A 16,705-nucleotide genomic window follows, 5' to 3' on the forward strand; every position below is an offset into this window, starting at 1 on the left:
GTGAAAAGACGAGCGAGCACTGCATCAAGAAGTCCACGCACGTCTCCACACAGCCTCCGTACGGCTCCGGAGGGCTTATGTATGCTTCAGGGGAAGGTGGGGGGGGTCGTTGAACGACCAGCGGAATGTCTGTTTCTGGCACACGGTCAGCAGGAGGAGGTGCTGCAGCAGCGCCCTGAGCATGTGCTTCCACCTGGGCGGTGAGAGCCTCTATCCGGCGATTGAGAACACTGCTCTGCTCGGTAACTAAGTCCAACTGAGCGGCAAAGGCGGTTAAGATGTGCTGCAGCTCACCCAACACGCCTCCTGCCTGTGCACCTCGCTCTCCCATTGGCTGTTCAAGCGATGGTTGACGCCCCTCAGGATCCATGACGCTGGCCGAGAAATCCTGTTGTGAAAGTGACGTGACACGGACCCACAACAGGGGGCGTTAATGAACGGACAATGGATAAGCCAAAAAGTAACAATTTAATGTTGTGAATCGCACAACAACGTACAGACAGTAACAATATGGTGGACTGTCAATCATACACCAGGTGACGTGTGGGCAGGCTCGACGATAGAAGACGCCTGGAGAGAGAAGAGCTGGATCCCCACACAGCTTCCACCACCAACGGAGCTGAAGAACACCGGAGTCGCCAAGCCCTGCGCCCCAGGTGGCCGCTGTCTTCAGCAGTCAGACCCGGTACTGCTGGCAGAGAACAGAGACAGTCCAGATGAGTGTGAGTTCGCACACTCAGTAATCCCACAGTCTGTATTAAGTAAAGGAGGGAAAACCTCCACCTCCAATCACACACACTCGTGCAGCTCCTGGTCAACCACTTATCTGAGTTGGGGTGTGAGGCGAAGCCGTCGCTGTCACACCAAACGCCAATACTCCAGATAAGGCAACACTCCAGGAAAACGGCTGCAATCAATAGAAGTTCAAGTTATTACACACAGTGTTAGTCAGCAGAGAATTTACCTGAATGGTAGTTGATTTCTCGGCGAGGAGGTGGAGTTGCAGTCCGGTCTTTGTAGTGGTGGTGATGGGTGACAGCTTGTGTTGATTGATGACAGCTGTCACCTCCAGCAAAGCCGACGCCCTCTCGTGCTTGAAGCCCGCACTTCAAGCAGGGCGCCATCTTGTGGTGGTGGGCCAGCAGTACCTCCTCTTCAGCGGCCCACTCAACAAAAAAGTTTGAAAACCCTGCTTTTTGTTTTCTGGAAGATGATACAGTGTGTTTCTGAAGAGAGAAGCGCGGCAACATAAACCTGTGACGCCAAGGTCTGAACCTGAAGGGGAAACAAAATCAGTGACCAGTGACTGCATACTGCAGTCTGCAACCAGGGCCGAGACACTGCAGGTTTTCCTTGCAACCAATCACCTCACCAGGTGGGTTGCTGATGAGCTACTCCCCTGCACATAAATACCTGGTCATCAATGAAATCACCTGCTGAGACACCTGAACATTAATGAAATCACCTGTGAAAGTGACTGGTAGCAAGGAAAACCTGCAATGTCTCGGCCCTTTATGGCACATGATTGCCCACCCCTGCACTAGATGATGCTAAATCCTACAGACTGTAGCTTTAATATCATTAGTGTGGCCTCATCCCTTATTTAAAACTTAAAAACCCTCATGCTCACATGTTGTATTTTTCAAAATCAGTTTGTACTTAATTATGTTACCAAAAACTAATTAACACAGCAAACCTGAGGCAGGTAATTACAGTTATTTAGGGAGACTGTGTGGGAGGTGACGAGACTCGAGGAGGAGGAACAGACTGAGGAGCGGGAGCTCAGCCACCACCCTGCACCTCCTTTTGGGCCCCTGCGGCAGATAAAATAACATTTGCATTTTGCCTTTCTGCATTGAGCTAATTGTTTCTTGTTCCTGCTGTTGTTTCTTGTTAAATTAACACCTTTAGTTTTGAATTAAACTGACTTACTACAGTTTTGTAGTGTTTGCTAATCAAAGGCTGTTTTTAAAGTAGAACTTGCAGCAGAATTCCCCCCCCCCCCCCCCGGTGTTGAATCACACACTGAGCAACAATGAAATGCCGTTAGGCTATTTACTGCCTGCTCATCTCCAGGGAAATTTAGCATTTTGTTCCACATTTGCAGCATGAAAGAAATGATCAGTCAGCAGTTGATTAAGAGACTCCGTTTGGACAACAGTCTACCTGATTACTGCAGCTGATTAAATTCTGCTGCAGGTTTCACGTTATCGTCCGCCTGCCGGTGAGGCGATGAGTTTTCCTTTCTGCATTAATCCTATTTCTTTGAGGACTCGTGTGTGTGTGTGTGTGTGTGGGGGGGGGGGGGGGGGGTCTCTGTCATCGTCGTCGTGTTCCTAACAGAGCCTTCAGCGTTTCCTGTTTGATCAGGTTTGTGATTTAATTGAACATAACTACAAACTAATGCATTTTATACAAACTTGGCACAAGGTGCATTTTTAGTGTTGTGGTGTAAGAGGAGAACGTTCCCAGAGACAGTGGGAGAAGAAGCAAATTAGAAGAGTGGAAATGAGAGTAGAGACTTTGAATGTTGACAGTGTGACTGGTAAAGGGAGAGAGCTGGCTGATATGATTGAGAGGAGAAAGGTAGACAGATTGTGTCCGCAAGAGACCAAGTGGAGGCGAAGTAAGAGCAGGAGCATCGGAGGTGGATTGAAGTTGTTGTATCATGGTGTGGATAGGAAGAGAAATGGTGGGGTCATTTTAAGAGTGTGTTGGAGGTTAAGCGAGTGTCTGACAGGGTGATGAGTGTGAAGTTGGAAATTGAAGGGGTGATGATGAATATCATCAGTGCATATGCCCCACAGGTAGGTTGTGAGACAAAGGAGAAAGAAGATTTCTGGAGTGAGTTAGATGAGGTGGTGGAGAGTGAATCCAAGCATGACTGAGTCCATGTGTGTGAATGAGAGGGAGCCCAGTGGAATAGTGCAGTTACAAGGAGGAGAAGTGGTGAAAGTAGATAAGTTTAAATACTTGTGGTCAACTGTCCAAGTAATGGAGAGTGTGGTAGAGAGGTGAAGAAGAGAGTACAGGCAGGGTGGAGTGGATGGAGAAAGGTGGCAGGAGTGATTTGTGACCGAAGAATATCAGCAAGAGTGAAGGAGAAAGTTTACAAGACAGTAGTGAGACCAGCTATGTTGGACGGCTTAGAGATGGTGGCACGAAAAAAAGACAGGAGGCGGAGCTGAAGATGTTGACTCTCTTTGGGGGTGATGTGGATGGACAGGATTAGGAATGAACATATCAGAGGGACAGCTCGTGGGATGGTTTGGAGACAAAGTCAGAGAGGTGAGACTGAGATGGTTTGGACATGTACAGAGGAGGGACCCAGGGTATATAGGGAGAAGGATGCTGAGGATGGAGCCACCAGGCAGGAGGAGAAGAGGGAGGACATGCAGGTGGTTGGTCAGTCAGAGGAAGACACAGAGGACAGAGTGAGATGGAAACAATTGATCTGCTGTGGCGCCCTCTAATGGGAGCAGCCGAAAGAAAAAGAAGAAGAGGTGCAAGTGGTTAATGCACTTGCTTCCAAAACAGAAGGTCCTTGGTTCAGGACCACACGTGCCCATTCTCCAAGTCATGTGGAGTTGCAAATTAAAGAACTAGCAAGCAAGCTCATTTCAAGTTCCACCTACAACTTCAACTACACCTGCTCCTAATTTTCATCATGCATATGCTGAGATTAAATGCTGCACAAAAGAATCCCAGCTATGTCCAGCAGGTGGCAGCCAGATATGTGGGATGTTGCATATCGTCACCTTCCTAAAATAATGGCCTAAGTCATGTTTTGGAAAATATGACTTAGGCCATTATTTTAGGAAGGTGACGATATGCATCAAAGTTCAGCTGGTTCTAGCCGCTCTGTCCTCAGTATAATTTAGTTCAGAGGCTTAAAATATGACAGCATTTATTGTTTTTGAGTTATTGTGTTAACAATCTGGAGGAAATGTACTCGATGCATTTTATAAGGTTTGCACTTATCTAAAGCTCCTGGGTCAGTGGCGGTTCTAGAGGAGAAGTTGAGGGGCTTGGAACCCTTAAAGGTGTGTTAAAATATGGCAAAGGTCCTGCAGACTGTAAACACGTCCGGCTGATTGATGAACGCTGCTGCTGCAGTATTTCTAGTGTTTAAAATAAATAAAGTCAGTATTTATACAGCAATACAATGCGCCATCTGACTTTCAGACAGACGCTGAAATAATGACAGAAGTTATTAAGCGTTGATGACTGAGTGTGTGCAGAGTTTGTTCAAAGTTACGAGTTGTGCAGAGCAGAGTGTGGGCGTGGCCGAGGTGGCTGGGAGTTCACAGAGCTCTGGTGAGGTCCGACTTTTGCTGAGTAGTGCGCCTGCTCAGTGGGCGCATGGTGGGGGACTACAGGGCACTTCAGCAGCCAAAATCCCGACACATCTGTATATGGAAAAGGATGACTTTATCAGGTTTTGTGTAGATCCTGACTGATACTGATTTTTTGGGAGCTGATACTTAAAATGACAGAAGAGACTAAAACCTTTAAGATGCGAATACATAAACTGGCAGTGATTCCAACATTTCATTATCAAACCCTTGTAATTGAGATTTAATGTTTTACATTTTAAACATGAACTTTATTATAAACAACTACAAATGTAATCAATGGATCGCTGAACATTTGCATAAAATAGACTTCTCATCTATTTTGGCCCTGGCCCTTGCTGGTGATATAATGATTGCTTGTCTCTTGTGGCTGCAGCGCCCCCCGCTGACTGTTTGAAAATGAGCAGCTGTTGATCGCTGTGCGTCTTGTAGCTAATGCAGCCAAGCGGTGATGGGGGTTCCAGCTATGCTTGACAGAATTGTAAACAATGCTGTTGGATCACCCTCTGCTGGACAAACTACATTATGACACAATTTTCAACAGCTAAAGTGTTTTTCTGCATTGCTTATTAAAATAAAAGTTTTCATATCGGCAAAAATAACACTGATGTTCACGAAAAGCTTATATCAGCCAATATTATGGGATTCCACAGATAAAACATCAACACACAACAAATAATAAGTTTAAATGTACAAAAAACACAAATTAAAATCCAAGTGCAAAGTGTATTTCTATACCAACAAATATAATCCAACTGAGATCAAACTGTAGCTCGTAGGTTTTTGGAGGAGGTTTAAAAACAGACCTGTGATCATTTTCTGGACCGTTTAAGGTTCATGTTTGAATAATTTATTTCCAGAATGACTCACTGTGGACGGATTTACAGCTCTGGATCCCGTGGTTGACGTACTGTTGACTCACACTGGTTTCTGGTTTTGATGTAACGTACAGTAGTGAGGAAAGGAAACAAAGTTCTCTTTTAAAGCCAATTTTTTTTTAAAAAAAGGAACTAAATTTGAGAAGTCCTTGTAGTTGACTGTGAAACCTTCCCGAGCTGTTGTGTCACTAATTTTCCACTTTCCAGAAGTCAGGAGGTGCACATGCAAGAAAAATCTGGGTAGGTGTTTGTAAAGTTCAGCTAAAGTTGGCGTTTTCTTGCCCATGTTGTTGTAAAGCGTTCAGGTGTCAGTGTGTCCAGAGGTCACCAGCTGTCTGACCTTTGACCTGACGCTGTGTGAGTGGATGTTGCTGTCAGACTGATTTTTTTTTTTTTTTTTTTTTCTGCAGGTTGTTCAACCTGACACTGAAGAAGCTGATCATGCTGAAGGAGCTGGACAAAGACCTGACCTCTGTGGTCATCGCTGTCAAACTGCAGGTACGACCCCCCCCCCACGACGTCATCATCATCGTCATCATCATCATAATAAAGACATGGGTGCGATCAGTTATTTTTAAATTGTGAAAGCAGCTGCTGGACTGCTGCATGAATTTTTAATGCAGGTTTAAACCACAACACGTCTCACCGCACTCTTGATGGTTTTCAAAGCCTGATTGTAATCTCGGCTAAATTAGCCGGCTGAAGGTTTATTATTTCTCATAAACTCTTGGCTGTTTGCGGAACACTTGAATATGTTTTTAATCGTGTCTCTGTGCTGCTGGCGGCTGACGAGCTGTAATGTCCTCAGGGCTCCAAGCGAATCCTGCGCTCCAACGAGATCCTCTTGTCTTCAGCGGGGCTGACAGAGACCGACCTCCAGCTCACCTTCTCCCTGCAGGTAAACGGTTTTAAAAACACAAGAGGTCACATAGTTTTTTTTCACCCCGAATCAAACTGAAACTCTCTTTTCATGGAGATGGACGCAGCCCCGTATATTGATCACCTGAAACTATCATGTGACAGGAAACACGGGGTCGGACGAAACAATATAAAGTGCAGCTTGTGTCAAAACAAAAGTATTTTTACTGGACTCATAGAAATATTTGAACTAACAAACTCATAAAAGTGTTACAGCTGAACACTGTTCTATAACTTGTATATATTTTGATCAAATATTGAATAAACCACTTGGAGCTGAACAGGCTCTAACAGGCAGTATTCCTTTAGTACAGTGATTGCCAAAGTGCGGGCCGCAGGCCACCATGGGGGCATGAAGTTGCTTCAGCTGGGTCATGGGAGGTCATTGAAATACATTTTAAAAAGTCTTTAATTTTTACCTGAGGCCATCAAAATCTGGAAAAGGCTTTGCGTCTGTCCGTCTGTCTGTGCTCAGCGTACGATCAGTCCAGTTACTGCCAGAGTCACAGGACACATTCTTGGGACACAGACCTTGGACAAGTTCAAAGATGAGTAACTTTGACCTATTTTAAAAGGTTAAAAAGTCACATTCTGTTTCATATTTTTATGCTAGGAATCATGCAAATGTGTTTTTTGTTTTGAGGTGACAGCCAATCAGAGAAGAGCAGCACTGTGACATCACTGGCTGGTCACGCTGGCACTCCAAAACCGCTTAGTTTATGTGTAAATATAACATGTTTCTCGTATGTTATGTAAAAAATAGTGAGAAATAAACACTTCTAAAACTGAAAATGCTGTTTTTAGAACAGAGTAACACCTGTGGAGTGATTTATACGACATCTCGCAGATGTCGCCATGCACGCTAACTTCCACTAACTCAAAGTTAACCTCCGCTGTTGTTCTGCTTATCTCTGTGCACACGCACCCCCCTCCTGCAGATGCCATTAAAATGTAGATAAAATATTATTCATGATTGATTGATTGAGTTTATTCTGCAACATTAATATTGTGCAATTATTTGACAAAATAGAGGGGCTTGATTTAACAGGTACAAACTGTACATAAGACAGTTGGATAAATGGTCTACATTTATATCGTGCTTTTCCATCTGTATAAGATGCTCAAAGCGCTTTACAATTATGCCTCACATTCACCCATTGATGCAAACACATTCACACACCAATGTCAGGGTGCTGCTATACAAAGTGCTCACTACACACCGGGAACAACCTTTGGGGATGAAGGACCTTGCCCAAGGGCCCTTAGTGATTTTCCAGTCAGGCCGGGATTTGAACCGAGGATCCTCTAGTCTGAAGCCCAACACTTAACCATGAGACCGTCACCTCCCGGGATCTGAATAACTAATGTAAATAACAATGAATGTATCAAGTTTAAAATGAGATCATTCTGATTTAAAAGGCCGTGGGATTTAAATGGTGCTGCTCTGTATTGGACAGAGTTGAACATATTGTATATCCTGAAGGAAAAAAACCCATCATCATCTTGGTCTCGTGTTGATCCAAATTGTGATTAAAGGTTTGCATGTGCTACTTCTTTACTTGCATGGACAAAGTCGCCATTGCGGTCTCTAATTCTCTCATTAAGTTAAGGACAGTCTGAGTGGGAGGGGCTAGAGGTGCAGACATGAGGTTACTTTCTAATAAAATCGGTAACTAGATGATGTGCAATAAACACACATTAGCAGAATGCATGACTTTCTCAGGGTTTGCGGGTTCACAACCAAGCTAGCTATATGCTAACTAGCGGAGGTAGCATGGCAGTTGGGGTCTGACCCAGACGTGATTGCATAGTATGAACTGCCACCTCACTGGTCTTCCAGACTAGTTCTGCAACATGAAGTCCATGTAGGGCAGAGATACTAGCAAATCGTGGTGTGCAGTAACTCTGTGCGCGATTACTGCGCTGAGTATTTTAGCACCTGTGCTTCTTGCAGTATGACGGAGTTTAATGTAATTCCCGGCAGGGTTTCTTCTGCTCTACATCATCCTTGTTGCAGAGTGCCACTGAAAGGTCAGAGAGTTTTTTAGCGAGTGCACAGAAGCAGACGTTCTGCATTATACATGAAACCTCCTCCAGCTGCTGCACTTCAGCTTCGCACTGATGCAGACGATTAAAACTCTGCAGCAACAGCAGAATAGTCCTTCTGTGGCTTTGCATTAAATATTGTTGGTGCAGTTGACTTTGTTCCATTTATAGCACAGCCTGCTAGTGCATTAATGATGGGTTGTGTACGTGTTTGTAGGTGACTAAGTGATTCGTCGTGGCTAAAAGAACAGTCTTATGCAACGAGATGCTTTGGATCCAACAAATCCATGTGGTCTGAATACCAGCAGGCTGTACCCGTCCAACAGGGCAGCCTTCTGAAACTGTTTTACTAAAAAAAAAAAAAAAAAAATTGTGTCCTTGTCCCGGCAGTACCCACACTTCCTGAAGAGGGACGCCAACAAGCTTCAGATCATGCTGCAGCGACGAAAGCGCTACAAGAACCGCACCATCCTAGGTTACAAGACCCTGGCCTTGGGACTCATCAACATGGCCGAGGTATCGCACTCAGTCACTGTGGCCCCATAGACATCATGCCCATATAGCGTTTATCTCCTGCCCCGCTCCCACTGCCAGCATCTTTTTTTTTTCCCAGTTGCTCTAAATTAAGATCTAAAATTTCTTTTTTTTTTTTTTGTGCAGCTGCTCTGAGTGCTTTTAAGTTGGAAAATACATGAAGCTTCCAGAAAGATGCCATGATGTCACTGCAGTGAGTTTTCAGGCACTCAGAAGTGAGGTTTATATTTGCTAATTTGTCACTCAAAGTCCATCACAATAGAGACAAAAAAAAAATGGGACAGATGCTTGGTTCTTGGTGAGGGTGAGTACTTTTTATTGCTGTATATTATAAGCTAGTCGTTCTCTGTTTAGGGGGTTTTCACTTAAAATCTATGAACAATCTCAACAATTAAGCCTACAATTAAAGCGAGATTGAGGTTAAGCTGCACGTTTGAGGTCACGTCAGCTCTCAGACATTGACTCAGTGGAGAACTGTCTCAGCTCGTCTGGACTGTTGACCTGACAAGTGTGTGGTCATAGGCTTGTTTCCCGACCCGTCAAAACGTTATCTTACATCCCATCTGACACAAAGTTCCAGTAAGAAACCCACTGACCTGTCGCTATGATTAATTATCAGATTTAGATTGTTTCTTGTGGTCGGACCAAAGAGTCACAGAGATCAAGTTTGTGAATATTTGGGATCTCGTTCTTCAAAATGCCGGCAAGTGAGTAAGGAATAGGGATGCACCGATCCACTTTTTTTTTTTTTTCCCAATTCCAATCCGATCCCTGAATTTGTATATCTGCCGATACCAGAGCTCTGTTTGCTGTAATATTTATTATTATTATTGTTGATTTTATATGAGGATATTTTGTATCCCCAGTTATACAGCTTCATGATGAAGTGGTATAGAGGAGGATTTTCTTAAAAAAGACCTGAAAGTTCAGCTACAATTTGATGGTTTTGTGAAAGAATTAAAGTACTTTTATTTATTTTTGTTGTGGTTTCTTTTGGCATTTTGGAAAAGCGCTTCTTCCTCAACATGGAACATATACTCGTGCCCCATTGAAAGAAAAACAGAGACCACCCTTGTGTTTACAACATGCTTCACTAATCTGATAATCGGAAAAATCTGGTTTCCATGATTTCACTTCATAAGTTGGATTTCTTTGGAAGTGGAGAAAAGAGAGAGAGTAGCTCATGGAAAAAAGTATAAACTTTATAGAGAAAAGACAGCATGCGTTCTCTCTCTCTCCAAGAAATTAGCTTTGTACAGTGCTGAAATGTGCAAATGTAAAACAACAAAGTAAATGTGATTAATGGTATACATGTTTATATACATGGAAACGGGGCCATTGTTGGACCAGTGGCTGAAGTTTCATCTCTTGAACACTGGATGGCGCACCCGCCCCGAGTACATTTACTGTTTTAAAGACGGAGTGTATTCCCTCATTCCCAAAATGCCACAAGAAACCACCAAAAAATAAATAACAGTACTTAATGTAGTCATGTTTGGAGTTGGTCTGGGTTACTCTGGGTAAATCGTTGCACACTTCCTGTCGGCTGCTTTCATCTTTCTGCCCCGGCTAAAAATTCTTGTGCTCTTTAATGTGGTGCTTTTTCAAATGTTTAAGTTCACTGTATTGTAGGTTTCGACAGAGCTTCTGCCTCTTGGTACCATGGCTTTGCAAACATTGAACATTGCTGTCTTGCTTTGTGGTGTTTCTAGTGTAAAATATTTCCACATAGTGGGCGTGTGATGCAAAGTTGGGCAGTGACAGTGCTGCTTAATGCTCACCTGCTCACTGGCTGCAAACTGTGGAAGGGATTTCCTGAATGGAGGCCTGTCTCTTTAGTCCACATCTCATTGGGGCACACCTCCGTTCCACGGTTTGCAGCTAGCAGGGAATCTCTTCTGGGCAGGTTTCAGCAGAAAAACAACACACACACTGAGACATAGCTCCTGGATCGGAAAACTCAGCAGGTTGTATTGGAAAGTTCCGATGCGTGAATTATGTTGGTATCAGAACCCATTACCAATATTGCATCGGATCGGCCCCATCCCTAGTTAGGAATCAGCAGGTCAAGACTAAAACCAACAACTGCGTTCATTTTATGTTTCATGTAACTTCAAAACCCCAAAAAGAGAGAATGAGAGAGAGAAAGAAAGAAGTAGTTTCTGCTACAGATACACTCATACAAAATCCTTCCCGTAGGGTTCTGTAGAATTGTGACCTTTATGTGAGTTTTAGAGTATAACAGCTGTTAAATCAGAAACATTTTATTTTTCCAATTCATGAAATTTCTCTGTGGAAACGCTCTTTCTCTCACAGGCCCCATTAACTCCGTACCTCACTTGACCATCTGTCGCCTTTTCCTTTTCTTTCATGGCTGAACTCATACAAAATCCTTTCCATTGGGTTGTGTGGAATTGAGTTTTAGAATGTAATCGCTATTAAACAATCAGGAAAATTATTTTTCTAATTCAGTACATTTCTGTGTGTAATTTCTCTCTCATGGACCCCAATAATGCCATATTTCACTCAACCTTCTTTCATGTTTGCTTTTTCTTTCACTGCTCAATTCACACAAAATCCTTTGAGCGAGGTTGTGTGGACGTAAAAGTCTTATTTAATTTATTGAATTTAACCGCTGTTAACCAATCAGAATATGATTTACTTGCTTGATTTAAACATTTATCTGTGGAAAGTGGTCTGTGACTACAACACCTGCTCCTAATCCATCATCAATCTTGCGTTGACCATCCAGCAGGTGACAGAGACTCTCTGGAATATTACAAAAGCAAAACAGAGTTTTGACGTCTTTAAGGCATCACGTTCACCAGATTTTAATATGTTTGTCCTCATTAAATTCTTTTTTTAATTAGGTGAGCTAATAGATTATAGCAGTATTGGGGTAGTGGCCAAGAGGTTAATGCCCTTGTTTCCAGTGCGGATGGTCTGGGTTCAAGTCCACCCCTTCCTATTTTCCCTGTAAAGGGGAGTTGCGTCAGGAAGGACATCCGGTGTAAAACCTGTGCCAAATCAACATGCAGGTCCGCCTGTGATTTGCTGTGGCGACCCTGCGTGAATTCCAAGAGAAGCTGAAGAGACCGATAAGAGTTTAGCAGTTATTGTGTTCACAGCCCAGTTTATCTGTCTGGTGCTCACTTTATTTTGCAGTCTTTTCTGGATCTTAGTAACATCAACATGATGATTGTGATCTCATGAGGAAAATGGTCCCAACACATAAACGTAAGAATCAGCTGGTTGTTGCGGGATCTTGTAGTTCTTCACTGCTCTGATGTATCTCCGTGTCCATGTAGGACAGATGAGGTGATGTCTTCACTCTGTTCTGTTGTCACCTTTTACACAAATGAGTTCTTCTTTACCATCATCGCCTTGTGAAAGTTTATTGCTTTTATTTATCGCTAACTTTCACCTAACCTTGGTTTTAACTCGACAAAGTGCATTTTTAAAATTGACCTGATTGTGATCTTTGGCTCAGCTTCTCCTTCTTGGTGACTGTTCAGACTTTTGAATTAAATCTTGCCTGTGTTCAGAGCTCCTGGTCCTTCTGGCTCTCTGCATGAGCAGTGATTAAAAAAAAAAAAATTAAAACCCTTGTGATTTATGGTGTTTTTGTGAGGAGAAGAAGATGTTCCTGATGTGGCTTGAAGGTTGTTTCTGTTGGTGAAGCTGTAATTTTCGCCCACCGTGGAGTGGAAAAGGGGAACGTAGAGATGAGGCCTTGAAATTCAAACTACCGAGACAAAATGGATGAAACTTTCCAGGTTTCAGTCTCCAATGAGTTTGAAGGAGTTTGTTCCATGTGTTGATCCTCTCATGGGCTCAGCATGGCGGCCAAAAGAACACGATGAAGACTTTTATTGTGAAAGAGGAAGTCCAACATTCAAACATTCAAAAGTTAGGACTTTAGGTTAACGCATTTTATCAGAGAATCGTGGAGAACAGTGTTCCTCGAAGTGCAGACCACCGGCATCTGGTGGGCTGCAAAGGCAATACATGGGGTGGGGGTCCCATGAAAGGCCCTTAAAAAAAATATGCAATAAAGTTTGAAGTTATCTAAAATATTTGCTTGTTTTTTTTTTTTTTTTGTTCTTAAATGCAGTCTGAACCAATAAAACAGCTGCAGGATTTAAGTTGTTCTTCTTTTAACTGATGTAGTTTAAATCTTGAACCAGTTTACTCCCCATGAAAGATTTCATCAAGAGGAGGAAAAACAGCCAAAAAAACCCACCAAGGTTATTGTTGAGTTGTTGGTACGACGTTATCGAGTGCAAATCAAAGCAAGAAGGATGTTGGAAGGAGCTGACGGATAAAACAATTCCACCGAGCTGTCAGAGGCGATCAAAAGGCTTCTTTATCTAAAGTAGGACGTTAAACGGAAGCCGCCGCTTCCCGAAGGTCACTTCCGTGTGATAAATAGTCAGTCCCTTCCGCTGCTCTCTTGTTTGCACTCTGGGTCGCCACAGCAGATCCAAGGTGGATCTTCATGTTGAATTGGCACAAGTTTTACACCGGATGTCCTTCCTGACACAACTCCACAGTAGATGGAGAATCCTGCAGGGGTGGGATTCGAACCGGGAACCTTCCGCACTGAAACCAAGTGCATTAACCACTTGGCCACCACTCCTGCAAGTCAGTTTTGATTTATTAAAAAAAAAAGAAGAAAAAAAAAAGAAATGAGGGGAATGTGTGTGTACACACACACACACACACACACACACACACACACACATATATATATATATATATATATATATATATATATATGTGTATGTGTATATGTATATATATATATGTGTATATGTATATATATATATGTGTATGTATTTATCAATTCAATCAATCAATTTTTTATTTTTATTTATATATAGCGCCAAATCACAACAAACAGTTGCCCCAAGGCGCCTTATATTGTAAGGCAAGGCCATACAATAATTATGTAAAACCCCAACGGTCAAAACGACCCCCTGTGAGCAAGCACTTGGCTACAGTGGGAAGGAAAAACTCCCTTTTAACAGGAAGAAACCTCCAGCAGAACCAGGCTCAGGGAGGGGCAGTCTTCTGCTGGGACTGGTTGGGGCTGAGGGAGAGAACCAGGAAAAAGACATGCTGTGGAGGGGAGCAGAGATCAATCACTAATGATTAAATGCAGAGTGGTGCATACAGAGCAAAAAGAGAAAGAAACACTCAGTGCATCGTGGGAACCCCCCAGCAGTCTAAGTCTATAGCAGCATAACTAAGGGATGGTTCAGGGTCACCTGATCCAGCCCTAACTATAAGCTTTAGCAAAAAGGAAAGTTTTAAGCCTAATCTTAAAAGTAGAGAGAGTGTCTGTCTCCCTGATCTGAATTGGGAGCTGGTTCCACAGGAGAGGAGCCTGAAAGCTGAAGGATCTGCCTCCCATTCTACTCTTACAAACCCTAGGAACTACAAGTAAGCCTGCAGTCTGAGAGCGAAGCGCTCTATTGGGGTGATATGGTACTACGAGGTCCCTAAGATAAGATGGGACCTGATTATTCAAAACCTTATAAGTAAGAAGAAGAATTTTAAATTCTATTCTAGCATTAACAGGAAGCCAATGAAGAGAGGCCAATATAGGTGAGATATGCTCTCTCCTTCTAGTCCCCGTTAGTACTCTAGCTGCAGCATTTTGAATTAACTGAAGGCTTTTTAGGGAACTTTTAGGACAACCTAATAATAATGAATTACAATAGTCCAGCCTAGAGGAAATAAATGCATGAATTAGTTTTTCAGCATCACTCTGAGACAAGACCTTTCTAATTTTAGAGATATTGCGTAAATGCAAAAAAGCAGTCCTACATATTTGTTTAATATGCGCTTTGAATGACATATCCTGATCAAAAATGACTCCAAGATTTCTCACAGTATTACTAGAGGTCAGGGTAATGCCATCCAGAGTAAGGATCTGATTAGACACCATGTTTCTAAGATTTGTGGGGCCAAGTACAATAACTTCAGTTTTATCTGAGTTTAAAAGCAGGAAATTAGAGGTCATCCATGTCTTTATGTCTGTAAGACAATCCTGCAGTTTAGCTAATTGGTGTGTGTCCTCTGGCTTCATGGATGGATAAAGCTGGGTATCATCTGCGTAACAATGAAAACTTAAGCAATACCGTCTAATAATACTGCCTAAGGGAAGCATGTATAAAGTGAATAAAATTGGTCCTAGCACAGAACCTTGTGGAACTCCATAATTAACTTTAGTCTGTGAAGAAGATTCCCCATTTACATGAACAAATTGTAATCTATTAGACAAATATGATTCAAACCACCGCAGCGCAGTGCCTTTAATACCTATGGCATGCTCTAATCTCTGTAATAAAATTTTATGGTCAACAGTATCAAAAGCAGCACTGAGGTCTAACAGAACAAGCACAGAGATGAGTCCACTGTCCGAGGCCATAAGAAGATCATTTGTAACCTTCACTACTATGATGAATTCTAAAACCTGACTGAAACTCCTCAAATAGACCATTCCTCTGCAGATAATCAGTTAGCTGTTTTACAACTACCCTTTCAAGAATTTTTGAGAGAAAAGGAAGGTTGGAGATTGGCCTATAATTAGCTAAGATAGCTGGGTCAAGTGATGGCTTTTTAAGTAATGGTTTAATTACTGCCACCTTAAAAGCCTGTGGTACATAGCCAACTAACAAAGATAGATTGATCATATTTAAGATCGAAGCATTAAATAATGGTAGGGCTTCCTTGAGCAGCCTGGTAGGAATGGGGTCTAATAAACATGTTGATGGTTTGGATGAAGTAACTAATGAAAATAACTCAGACAGAACAATCGGAGAGAAAGTCTCTAACCAAATACCGGCATCACTGAAAGCAGCCAAAGATAACAATACGTCTTTGGGATGGTTATGAGTAATTTTTTCTCTAATAGTTAAAATTTTGTTAGCAAAGAAAGTCATGAAGTCATTACTAGTTAAAGTTAAAGGAATACTCAGCTCAATAGAGCTCTGACTCTTTGTCAGCCTGGCTACAGTGCTGAAAAGAAACCTGGGGTTGTTCTTATTTTCTTCAATTAGTGATGAGTAGAAAGATGTCCTAGCTTTACGGAGGGCTTTTTTTTATAGAGCAACAGACTCTTTTTCCAGGCTAAGTGAAGATCTTCTAAATTAGTGAGACGCCATTTCCTCTCCAACTTACGGGTTATCTGCTTTAAGCTACAAGTTTGTGAGTTATACCACGGAGTCAGGCACTTCTGATTTAAAGCTCTCTTTTTCAGAGGAGCTACAGCATCCAAAGTTGTCTTCAATGAGGATGTAAAACTATTGACGAGATACTCTATCTCACTTACAGAGTTTAGGTAGCTACTCTGCACTGTGTTGTTATATGGCATTAGAGAACATAAAGAAGGAATCATATCCTTAAACCTAGTTACAGCGCTTTCTGAAAGACTTCTAGTGTAATGAAACGTATTCCCCACTGCTGAGTAGTCCATCAGAGTAAATGTAAATGTTAAGAAATGATCAGACAGAAGGGAGTTTTCAGGGAATACTGTTAAGTCTTCAATTTCCATACCATAAGTCAGAACAAGATCTAAGATATGATTAAAGTGGTGGGTGGACTCATTTACATTTTGAGCAAAGCCAATAGAGTCTAATAATAGATTAAATGCAGTGTTGAGGCTGTCATTCTCAGCATCTGTGTGGATGTTAAAATCGCCCACTATAATTATCTTATCTGAGCTAAGCACTAAGTCAGACAAAAGGTCTGAAAATTCACAAAGAAACTCACAGTAACGACCAGGTGGACGATAGATAATAACAAATATAACTGGTTTTTGGGACTTCCAATTTGGATGGACAAGACTAAGAGTCAAGCTTTCAAATGAATTAAAGCTCTGTCTGGGTTTTTGATTAATTAATAAGCTGGAATGGAAGATTGCTGCTAATCCTCTGCCTCGGCCCGTATACATACATATATATATAT

The 16,705-nt window shown here is 42.3% G+C and overlaps 1 protein-coding gene across 5 annotated transcripts in view; it reads left to right on the forward strand.

Annotated features, from left to right (window-relative positions):
- Window positions 1-16,705, forward strand: part of LOC117504525 (phosphofurin acidic cluster sorting protein 1-like) — a 66,080-nt gene that overhangs the window by 25,502 nt on the left and 23,873 nt on the right. For all 5 annotated transcript variants that reach the window (XM_034163976.1, XM_034163974.1, XM_034163975.1 and 2 more), the window contains exons 2-4: window positions 5,644-5,731; window positions 6,042-6,131; window positions 8,588-8,713. In XM_034163976.1, coding sequence (XP_034019867.1) covers window positions 5,644-5,731; window positions 6,042-6,131; window positions 8,588-8,713 — 304 coding nt within the window. The remainder of the gene's footprint in view (window positions 1-5,643; window positions 5,732-6,041; window positions 6,132-8,587; window positions 8,714-16,705) is intronic.

This window comes from Thalassophryne amazonica, chromosome 23, assembly GCF_902500255.1.
Source record: "Thalassophryne amazonica chromosome 23, fThaAma1.1, whole genome shotgun sequence".
Lineage (NCBI taxonomy): Eukaryota > Metazoa > Chordata > Actinopteri > Batrachoidiformes > Batrachoididae > Thalassophryne > Thalassophryne amazonica.